Raw genomic sequence first — 12,509 nt, forward strand, 5'->3', positions numbered from 1 at the left:
CTAAGTACATGAGGGAGAAAGGAGTAGAAGGAAATATTGATAGGGCAAGAAGAATTATGGTGATAGGAGGCTCTTGTGGGCATAAACATTGGTGTGGCCCTGCTGGGCTGTAGAGTCTGTTTATATGCTGTAAAATTCGATGTAATTCTGTATGATAAATTGAGACACAGATTCCCAGGACCTCTGATCAGCTCCTGGCCAGAGTGTCAGTCAGATCAGCTTATGTAAGGGAAAATTTGGCTCTTACAAACTGACAAATTAATTTGTTCATCTCACTCCAGAATTGTTTTGCATGTTAGCCAATCATTCAGTGATACAAGAAGAAACCTGCAAGGTTTGCACCCTCAAGCAAATCTTCCATGGCGAGGTTGGTTGTCATGGACACACAGCTTCAAAGCAGTACACTGCAAGAAATAAAACAGGAATCCAAAATGGGAAGGAGGGCAGAAATATGACTAGTTCTAAAATGTTATAAATACGTGATTCTGAGAATAGGTCAAACTACCTACTCAAGCAGTAGTTACATGCTATCACAAGTTAACAGCATCAACGTATGTTAGAACAGTAGTAATGGTATTGAGGTAGCAACCTCGAGGTTTAAAGTTTAAAGCACACCAAGGCAAGTGGGAAAATTCCATCCAATACATCTGTCAGCTTGTGAATGACTGTAGCTTGCTGTAACTATCCACTAACTCAGCTAATGTCCCTCAGGAAAGGAAAAAAATGCCACACCTCCTCTATGTGGTCTAACATCCTATGTGGCAATGATAAAGGTCAATTTTCCCTCCTTGTCCTTTTTGACCTTGCTGTAGTCTTTGACACAGCTGACTACATCATCCTCCTCCAACATCTCTCCAGCTGGGTAGGACTGTGCTCACCTGGTTCCATTCTTATCCAACAGCAACCAGAGAATCATATGCAACGGCTTCCTGCTCCCACACCCTTATCTCTGGTGTCCTCCAAGAATCTATCCTTAGTTCCCTCCTATTTCTGATCTACATGTTACCCCCTTGGTGACATCATCCAAACACAGCAGCAGTAAACATGTGTACATTGATGACATCTAGCTCTACCTCCCCCCACCATTCTCAACTTCTCCACTGTTGCTAAATTATCATTGCTTATCCGACAGGATGAGCCGAAATTTTTTTCCATTTGAATACTGGGAGGACCAAAGCCTTTGTCATCAGTCCCTGCTACAAATTCCGTTCCTTGGTCACTGACTTAACTGTTTGCAAGCTTGGTGTCATATTTGACATTTGACTCTGAGGTAAGCTTCTTACCACATATCCTCATCAACACTGAGGCTGCACATGTCCACCTCTAACATCGACCAACTCTGCCCCTGCATCAGTTAATTTGCTGCTGAAACCCTCATTCATTCCTTTGTTACCTCCAGATTTGACTATTTCAATGCACTGCTGGCCAGCCTCCCACAATGAACCCTTGAGGTTATCGAGAACTCTGCTGCTCACGTGATGGCGCATTCACTTATTCCCCACTATGCTCACCAAAATACATTGGCTTCCGGTTAAGCAACATCTTGATTTTAAAATTCTCATCCTTGATTTCAAATCCCTCCATGACCATGCCCCTCCCTATCCCTATAATTTCCTCCAGACAGTGGTGTAGTGATAATGTCACTGGACTAATAATCCAGATAGTAAGGCAGCTGGTGGAATTTAAATGCAATTAATAAATCTGGAACATAAAGCCAGTGTCAGTAATGGTGACCATGAAATTTTCACTGATGTAAAAGCTTACCTGCTTGACTAAGGTCCCCCCCGTCTATATATATATATACACACACACACACACACACACACACACACACACACACACGCACGCACGCACGCACGCACGCACGTGCGCACACACACACACACACACACTCCCCAGTATACTTGCACTGCTGTAATTCTGGGCTCTTGTGCATCCCTGATTTTAATCATTCTGCCATTACTGGCCATGACTTCAGCTGCCCAGGCTCTAAGCTATGGAATTTCCTCCCTAAACGTCTCTACGTTTCTCTCCTCTTTTACAATGCTGCTCAAAAACCACCTCCTTGACCAAGGTTTTAGACATCTGCCCCAATTTCTCCTTACTCGGCTCAGTATCAAAATTATGCTGTATACATTCCTGTGAAGCACCCGGGAATGTTTTATTGTGTTAAAGGCACAATTTAGATTCAAGTTGATTTAGTTATTGGATTTGGCCTTAACAAGCTAATATCAAATGCACTACCACATCAAGGGCCCCAGTGGCCCATCATCAGCCCCTAAGGTCAGCTTTGGGATGGACAATAAATCCAGTATTGCTAACATCCAGAGAATATCACTCAATCCTCTCACAAAACAGTTGACAGATTTCCAACAGGCTTCAATAGATTTTGCCACAATTCCTACAACTTTCTTTGGGCTTCAAAAAGGTAGAAACCTTCCACTTTTCTTGCATGACTTCAGAACCTCCTTTCACCATTCAAAATCTCTATGGAGTACATGGATCCACACCTAGAGGTCAGTCTAGTGTTACACAAAGCTGTGTGCACAAGCAAGAATGGAGACAGCTCCTACTTGAACCCTTTACTGCATATACGTACATAATTCTTGTAGTTGATAAATACTTAGAGTTAATCTACTTAAGACTATGAAGAGTTCATTAAGACCAACCGAATGATATCCAATGCCCTACAACTGTATGCGCATCAAAATTCTTACTTTCAACCATTTTTTAAGTTTAATCAAACATGGTTCTGTCGAAGGGTCATGAGGACTCGAAACGTCAACTCTTTTCTTCTCCGCCGATGCTGCCAGACCTGCTGAGTTTTTCCAGGTAATTCTGTTTTTGTTTAGCAATTTCTAAACTACTTAGAGGCAGAAGCAGATTTCCTGTTGCACATTTCTAACACACTCCTATTGTGAATTTTGTGATGTTTCACTTATACCATTTGCATCCATTAACTGACAAAACACAGCACTGAGATGCACGACTACAGCAAGTATTCTTCCGAGCAGAAAAACTTGGCAGGAATACATATACCTCCCTCACCCTCCCCCCAACCAATCAGCATTTTCTATTTTTGAATGTACTATAAGTGACATGGGAAAGCAATTGCATAATACCAAAAACAACTAATAAAACACAAGAAAAAAAAATCATGACACCAGATAAGTTGTTTTCTGTTCCAGAGCACATTTCTCAATTTGCAATTACATTATTTTGGATGATAATATTTCTGTTGATTATCTAAATGGTAAACATAGTTTTAAACTGAGAGATCAGCCACATGAATATTTGCAATAATTGCCATGAAATATTTGACACATGGAATAAACATAGCTTTAAACAACCAACTATCAGCACTCAACATATTAATACTGGTATTTTAATATTTATGCTGCAGTACTGCAATTGCGGTGTGTAAACAGACTTCAGAATTCTAGTGCAAGGCAGTTACTTAGCTCAATTAAATTAGTTCCATTCTGACTGCTTACTTTAAATAGCCCGTGTCTACTGTTCCGTTGGCCGAGCCATAAACTGATTCCTGGGCTGAAACTGGTCTGCGGAGGATCTATGACACGCTCATAAATCCTGTGGAAAAGAGCACAAATTTTGTTCAATTCAAAAGTCAATGTCAAAGGTTTTCACAAATCATCTTACAACAATAAATTGTTGAGTCATTAATATTCCACATGAACAAGTGAATGACAAGTCAAATCTTTCGCACACATTTCAACAGTGCAGTTCAATATGGAGGTGTCATCTTCTCAATCAATCAATCTTTTTTAAAAAAACTATCCATTTTTCACAGCTGCTCAAGTATAATCATTCTTCAGCCAGTGGGGTAGGTGAGCAGATGATGGGAATCTTTCAGGATTTCAAGGTTTTCATCAAGTTAAATTTTTGAGTAAATTACTTCCACAGGTTTGAGGTACTGCCTATTTTTTTCAAAATTGGAAAGCTAGTTGAAGCTGTTTCCAGGCTGAAGTATATCTACTCAATTTTTTAAAATGGTCCTCATTCATCTTCAATTGTCATCGTAATTCTTTTAATCAGACATTACAAAGCAGCAGAGCACAACCAGGATCAAATCGATCAGTGCAGCAAAAGCAAAATACTGCAGATGCTGGAAATCTGAAATAAAAACAGAAAATGCTGGATATACGCAGCAGGTCTGGTAGCATCCATAGAGAGAGAAAAACAAGGGTAACACTTCAAGTCTATAGTCTCTCATTATGATTGACTTTGAATGATAATCCCATTGCAGCTTTCCAGGGCAGTCATTGTCACTTTCGGATTCGAAAAGAAAATGAAAAGAGACGAAGAACAAAAATGATACTTCATAACATTCTGATAAAAGTCTCCAAAAGTGTTTTTTTTATATTGATTTGCAGGATTTTGGTATAGCTTCCATGAGATGGTGGTGGTGAACATTTTACTTGGACTGTTATTCTTTGAAAAAGACTTGCATGTACATAACACCTTACACAATTTCAGGATGGCCCCAAAGTGCTTTTGAACTGCAGTCCTTGTGCAATGTAGGAAACACTGCAGCTCATTTGCGGGCAGCAAGCTCCCACAAACAGGAGTGTGATAATGATCAGACCACCTTTTTTTGTGATGCTTATTTAAGGGCAAGTATCAGCCAGGACGGTGGGGTTAACTCCCCTGTTCTTCCTCAAAATAATGCCTTGGGATCTTTTACATCCACCTGAAGAGAGCAGACGGGTGGTGCCTCAGCTTAAAGTCTCATCCAAAAAAACACCACCTCTGACAGTGCAGCACTCCTTCAGGAACAGAGGGACCTGGGAGCACTTGTCCACAGATCCCTGAAGTTAGCACAGAGAAGTAAGGTGGTTAAAAGGCACACGGGATATTTTCCTTTATTGGTCGAGGCCAATAGCATAAGAGCTTGGAGTTTATGTCATAACTGTATAAAACACTAGTTAGATCGCAGCTACAGTACTGTCTACAGTTCTGGTCACCGCGTGGCAGGATGTGATCGCATTAGAGAGGGTACAGAGGAAGCTTACGAAGATGTTGCCAGGTGTAGGGGACTTTAGCCATGAGGAAAGATCATTTAGGTTAAGGTTGTTTTCCTTGAAACAGAGGAGGTTGAAGGAAGATTCAATTAAGATATAAAAATATGAGGAACCTGGATAGTGTGGAACCAAAGTCCTTATTTCCCTTAACAGAGAAGTCAATAACCTGAGGGTATAGATTTAAAGTAATTAGTAGCATTAGAGGAGAACTGGGAAGATTTTTTTTCCACCTAGAAGACGATGGGGGTCTGGAACTCACTGCCTGAAAGAGTGGTGGAGACAGAACTCTTCACTGCATGTTGAAAAAAAACACTTGGGGCAGAATTTTACAGACCGGTTGCAGTGGGGGCTGGGCTGTAAAAAATGTGGCGAGCCATTCAAAAGTTCACTGACTTCAGCGGACCATAAAATCCTGCCCTTGGATATGCCGTAACCTACAAGGCTATGGGTTGGGAAGTGGGATTCAGTTAGGTAGTTCTCTTTCAATTAGCACAGATATGATAGGCCAAATGGCAAAAATCTTTCAATGTTACTGCACTAAAGTGTCAGCCTAGATTTTTGTGCTCAAGTCTCTGGAATGGCACTTTGAACTCACAATCCCCTGACTCAGAAGCAAGAAGTGCTACCAACTGAGCTAGAGCTGATAGAGTGTGATGCAGCCGAGTGGCTTTAGAGGGTGATTAAGCATCAACAACATTGGTGTGAAACTGGAGTCACATACAGGGCAGACTGGGTAAAGGAGGCTTCCTTTATGAAAGGATATTGGTGAGTTTTTTATATCAATCTTAAAATCTCAGTCACTTAACTGGTACCAAAAAACTAAACTCAAATTCTCAAAGTGGGATATGAACTCCTGCTGCCTAGTTTATTAGCCTGGAACTAATCCAGTAACATAGAGAATTATTATCCCCACCCCCACCCCCCCTGTTGGGGGGGAAGTGCAGGAGTGGGCGCGTGCAGGCACCCCTCCAATCCATGCCCCCAGTTGGGGACGTGCCGCCATTTTATGTGGGAAGGCCAATTAATGACGTCCAGAATGCCCAGAATGACGTCCGCCAGGAAGCGCTATGCGCTCCCTGTGCAGGCGGTGGGGGGGATTCCCTAAGCCAGGAGTGTGCTCTTTCACGCATGTGCACGAATGATCGCACTCATCTCCCCGAGGCTAAATGCTGCCTCAGAGAGATCGGTGCCAAATTCAAAAATGGTCAATGCACAAAAATAAAATTTCCCTGATATGTCTCCTCATCTGACACTGTCATATGAGTTGGGAAATGTTCGTCACTTTCATTCAAACTTTTAGTAAATTTTTAAAAACCTTCATAAAACCCCATCCCGCCCGTGGATGAGGTTTCATGCTTTTTCTGAAGCCCGCCAGGGCTCCCAGCCTGCCCGCCAACCTTAAGATTGGATGGGCAGGTCCATTAACTACTTGAATTAGTTTTTCAATGGCCTCAACTGGCCGTTGACAGGTCAGCGGGCACACAGCTGATTCGGCTGCGCCCCCGCTGACCTGAAAATTTAAATGATCCGGGGTGAAGTCAGGAGTTCCGCCCGATATCATCCCATGTCATTTTACACCCCCCCCGCTCGCTGACCTCAATATCCTGGCCATTGTCACTATACTATCATACCATTACTTCTGTAAGAAATCTCCGCTATTTGCAATATTCTTGTAAAACATTGCTGAAGCCCAACATTTGTGAAGTCACCTTAACCGCAAGGAGAGGTAGCTAGTATAAATTCGGCATGGGAACAGAATCCTCAACAATACTTACCTGCAGTTCTTTGCATGAACATATGCCACAGTAACCCACGAGGTTTATCTAATTGGGCGCAGCATGCTCTGACACAAAGCATAAGAAACAGCAGAGGGAAAGACACCTGTAATTAAATCAACTCAACTGCAAGTCATACAATTTTTTTCCCCATTTTGATTTACTCTTTTTTTCTTTTCCTTTAAACGACACATACCCCAGCTCAACATTAGTTTAGGATCTTTAATTTGGGCCCTATTAGCACAATCTTGTTCAAAGCAAATAATTCAGACTGCCAGGTAACTTAGTGGTTCACTATGCAACTCCACAAGGGTTAGAGAAGACATGAAATTCACTTGCACTTTGTAAACTATCTCTACCAGAGTGTAAAAAAAACAGAAAATGCTGGAAAAAACCCAGTAGGTCTAACAGCATCTATGGAGAAAAAAAAGAGAAAGAGTCAAATGGACTCGAAACATTAGCTAACTATTCAGCCCATCATGCCTCTGCCCACACTCTGAAAGATCTATCATTGTTCCCATTCCACATTGCCCTTTGAAACTGGGAGATAGATTGTTTTTAAAATGTAGGCTATCATCTGAATGCTGAAAAGTTGCAACAGCAAAAGAGCCCAAACATTCCACAGCATAATCCTAAAAATATACATATAATGGTTTCAAAATTACATGACAACTTTGATTTCTAGAATTCTAATACTTTTTAAAAATTTGTTCATGGGATGTGGGCATCACTGGTCAGGCCAGCATTTATTTCCCAAAGCTAACTGCCCTAGTTCAGAGGACATTTAAGAGTCAACCACGTTGCTGTGGGTCTGGAGTCACATGTAGGCCAGGCCAGGTAAGGACACAGATTTCCTTCCCCAAAAGGACATTAGTAAACCAGATGGGTTCTTACAACAATCATTTCATGGTCACCATTAGCCTTTTAAATTCTAGATTTTTATTGAATTCAAATTCCACCTGGCGTTCAAACTCAGGTCCCCAGAGGTGTCTGGATTACTAGTCCAGTGACAATACCACTACGCTTTTACTTCCCTACTGCTTCCAGCAACAATGTAGCATGTAGGAAAACGACCCAAGGAACTTCACAGAAGCAAAACCAAACAAAATTTGAAGGAAGAAATATTAGGAAGGCTAACCTAAGGAAGGCTTGGTCAAAGAGGTGGGTTTGAAGGAGGGTTTTAAAAGATAAGGGGTAGCTAAAAAGTTTTAGGGAGAGAATTCAAGAACATTGGCTTGGATATTTACAGGGTTACGTAGGCCAGAGGGTGTTTCTGGCAGGAACCTTGGAAGTGCAAGGTTCCCTGCATGCTGCAGAGTTTCAACTCGTTAACTTGGGACTTTTGGCCCTTAGTGGTTCCTTGCCCAGAAGTCAGCCTGATTTACAGCCTTCATTTCAAAGGTGGATGGGAAGCATTCTGGAGCAGGCTGGAGAATCAGACAGGTCATCTCATCAACCAGGGCACAGTGTCCAATCCTGGCAGGGATCCATTCACTGACCTCAAGGAGTGGGGAGGCCAACCCTTGATCCTGAGGGCCTTTGTAAACAAAGGGATGCAAGAGGAGAGGGTGTTTATAGAGTGGTGGAGCTTGAGGGAGGTGCAAGAGAAGGGCAACAGGCCAGCGGTAAGCACGCCTGCTCCTCCTAGACCACAAGCAGTGCCTTGAAGGCACTTCTTTTCTACTTAAAGCCATCCTTGTCTCACTTCAGCTATTAGGTTTCCAGAGGTCAGGAGGCCTGGCTGCTCACTGCAAACCCTGCAAAGCAGGTTAAATCAGAGGCTTCCAGCCTCAATAAAATGCTTAAATTGCCAACCCACTTCCTGGGAATGAGCTGGCTACCCACTACCAGTCCCAGATCTGTAAAACCCAGCAGTGAGTGGGTTGGGGTCAGGGTTCAGTCAGGTAATATCTGACCCAAACCCAGCCCGCCTGTTTTTGTAAACTAAAATTTAGCCCACAGGGTCCTGATAGCTGGAGGAATAGCAATCAATGGTGGATTGAAGGGACTGGGCTGCCAAAGAAATCAGAGTCGAAGGAATGCTATGCGCTCAAAGGGTTTTGGTGCTTGTGATGGCCCTACTCACAAAAGTAGAATTAAACCCTCACCATCCCTGCCATCTTCCTGCCACACACACACACACACACACACACACACACACACACACACACACACACACACACACACACACACACACACACACACACACACACACACACACACACACACACACACACACACACACACACACACACACAAAACTGAATTCCTATGCTGCACACCAGGAGAAAAGAAAACCCCATGGTAGTTGATAGGGCCCTCAACCGTGTCCAGCCCATCTCCCGCGCATCTGCCCTCACGCCTTCTCCTCCCTCCCAGAAACATGATAGGGTCCCCCTTGTCCTCACTTATCACCCCACCAGCCTCCGCATTCAAAGGATCATCCTCCGCCATTTCCGCCTACTCCAGCATGATGCCACCACCAAACACATCTTCCCTTCACCCCCCGGCAGCATTCCGTAAGGATCGTTCCCTCCGTGACACCCTGGTCCACTCCTCCATCAACCCCCTCCTACGGCACCTCCCCATGCGAACGCAAGATATGCAACACCTGCCCCTTCACTTCCTCTCTCCTCACCGTCCAAGGGCCCAAATACTCCTTTCAAGTGAAGCAGCATTTCACTTGCATTTCCTTCAACTTAGTCTAATGCATTCGTTGCTCCCAATGCGGTTTCCTCTACTTTGGAGAGACCAAATGCAGACTGGGTGAACACTTTGCGGAACACCTTCGGTCTGTCCGCAGGAAAGACCCAAACCTCCCTGTCGCTTGCCATTTCAACACTCCACCCTGCTCTCTTGCCCACATGTCTATCCTCGGCTTGCTGCATTGTTCCAGTGAAGCTCAACGCAAACTGGAGGAACAGCACTTCATCTTCCGACTAGGCACTTAACAGCCTTCCGGCCTGAATATTGAGTTCAACAATTTTAGATCTTAAACTCCCTCCTCCATCCCCACCCCCTTTCCGTTTCTTCCCCCTCCTCCTTGTTTTTTCCAATAATTTATATAGATTTTTCTTTTTCCACCTATTTCCATTATTTTTAATGTATTCCACTGATCATTTATCTATACCTTTTAGGTCCTTTTAGTCTTATTTCACCCCACCCCCAGTAGAGCTACCTTGCTTGTCCTGCTATCCATTCTTAATTAGCACATTCTTTCAGATAATATCACCACCTTCAACACCTCTTTGTTCTTTTGTCTGTGACATCTTTTGGTTATCTCCTTCTATCACTGCTTGCTTGTCCTAACAACCACACCGCCCCCCCCACCCCCCCCACCCACCCCAACCCCACCAAACCAGCTTATACTTCACCCCTTTCCTATTTTTACTTAGTTCTGTTGAACGGTCATGAGGACTCGAAACATCAACTGTACTCTTCTCCGCCAATGCTGCCAGACCTGCTGAGTTTTTCCAGGTATTTTTTATTTTTTGGCTAAGAAAATCAGCTCACTATTCCTGGATCTCTGCCAGTGTTCCTTTAAGGCTGCTGCTACTGTCACATCTTGGCTCAGAATCCTTTATAGTGTCACTTTAATGCATGAGTGGATGAGCCAAGGATTCATCGCTCCAATCTTCCGACCTTATTAAGAATTATCTAGTCATGGCTTAGCATGACAGCTGCAATCAGAAACCCAACAGGTAGGGTAATGAAACATCTTAGGGCACGAGATAATGAAATATTAGCTTGTTCTACAACTTCATCAATATTGAACACTTTAAATACAAACAGGCTTGTGACTTCCGGATATTCCTAAGTGCCTAATGGGCAATAAAGCTGAAGTGTAATCATTGTTGTAATGTAAGAGGCACACTACAGACAAATAATGCCCTGCAAAGTTCCAGGAACAAAGAAATCTTGAACAAAGAACCTGTTTTTAGTGATTTTGATTGAAGCATAACTATTGGCCAGGAAACTGAAGCAACCCCCTTCTTTTGTTCAAACAGAGATTAAAAGCCACATGTCCAAGTCCCCCATAACACAAAGATCGGCTGCATTGTAATTTAGTGCAGATGGGAGTGTAAAATTCCAACAAAAAAATTGATAAATTAAGTGAAGTGCAAAACTGTATCAAATGGATTTCAATGGAGGCAAATTTTAGGCCTAAAAAGCATGGAAGAGAGCACTTTCTAAATGAGTAAAAGCTAGATACAGTGGATGACCAAAGGGACTTGGAGGTCCAGGTAATTAGACCATTATAATATCATGAATAGGTGCAGGAAGTAATCAAAAAGGCTAATGAGATGCTGGCCCTTATAGCTAGAGGACTAGAATATAATGGGGTAGAAGTAACACTTCAGCTATTCAGAAACCTAGTTAGATCACCCCTGGAGGATTGTGAGAAATTCTGGGCACAACACCTTAGGAAGGATGTATTGGTCTTGGAGGGAGTGTAATTAGGTTTACCAAAATGGTATAGGGACTCCAAGAGTTAAGTTACAAGGAGTGATTGCACAAGCTAGGGTTTTATATCCTGTAATTCAGATTAAGGATGATTTGAACAAAGTTTTCAAGATATTGCAGGGAGCAGATAGGATAGATAGAGATAAACTATTTCTACTGGTTAGGGAATCTCAAATTCGGGGCCACAGTTTAAGAGCAGATCTTTCAGAAGTGGAATTAGGAAACTACGTACAAAGAGTGATAGGAGTTTGAAATTTTCTTCTGCAAATAACGCTTGATGCTAGGTCAATTGTAAATTTTAAAACTGAGATTGGTAGATTTTTATTATCCAAAGGCATTAAGACACATGGGGCGAAGGCAGATATATAGAATTTGGTCAAGGTTTAGGCATGATCTCACTGAAGACTTGAAGGGCTGAATGGCCTACACCTGTTTTTATAAAGCCACATGATTTTTCACATCAATGCAAGAGGACAGGCAGAGCATTGTTTTAACCCTTCACCAAAAAAGCAGTATCGCCAACAGTGCAACACTCCTTCAGTACTGCACTGAGGCACCGGTCTGATGATTATTGGTTCTAGTCTCTGCTGTGCGAATTGAAACCACACTCTTCAGGCTTTGATGCAAGAGCCCAGGGTGATAACCAAAGGGAATTGAACACATGGCCAGTCAGCTGTTACCATAGCCACTACATTACCCTCAAACAGTGTGAGGGACTTCCAGGTAATGGGAGCATAGCAACTGAATGGGTGACAACTAATGGTGGAAGAGCAACAGGGCACAAAGGGTAACAGAGGGTGGAATTTTCCGTGCCCGCTGGCAGGGTGTATGCTTGGCAGTGTGAGTGGATAATATGTTGGGAAGGTCAAAAATCAGTTTTGTGCCTTCGTGAAACATGCTTGCAACCATCCACTCCGCCCATCAGTGGCGGGCCACGTTTCACACCGCTGCATACATCTGCATATCATTATAAGCCCAGCTCGACGGAATCATTCCTCCACGCTGGATCATCCAAGCACATTGGCACACAATCACGCCGACATGTTTCACAACTGTACATAAGCGATGTGCACCTGGCGAGCTGCACTTCACTCGAGACTTCGAGGTTTGTTTGCCCACCTTTCTTCGGTCAGCACTCACAGTCATCAGCGCCAGGCTTCACAGGCAGCACCACATCACTTTAAGGAGGGTTCACGGGCAGATCTCTACCTACCAGACCAGCCGTAAA

At 43.2% G+C, this 12,509-nt stretch overlaps 1 protein-coding gene across 6 annotated transcripts in view; it reads right to left on the reverse strand.

The window, feature by feature from the left end:
- Window positions 1–12,509, reverse strand: part of LOC121283444 (protein kinase C-binding protein NELL1-like) — an 839,758-nt gene that overhangs the window by 796,016 nt on the left and 31,233 nt on the right. For all 6 annotated transcript variants that reach the window (XM_041198022.1, XM_041198019.1, XM_041198018.1 and 3 more), the window contains exon 5: window positions 3,495–3,591. In XM_041198022.1, the coding sequence (XP_041053956.1) occupies window positions 3,495–3,591 (97 nt within the window). The remainder of the gene's footprint in view (window positions 1–3,494; window positions 3,592–12,509) is intronic.

Source organism: Carcharodon carcharias, chromosome 10 (genome assembly GCF_017639515.1).
Source record: "Carcharodon carcharias isolate sCarCar2 chromosome 10, sCarCar2.pri, whole genome shotgun sequence".
NCBI lineage: Eukaryota > Metazoa > Chordata > Chondrichthyes > Lamniformes > Lamnidae > Carcharodon > Carcharodon carcharias.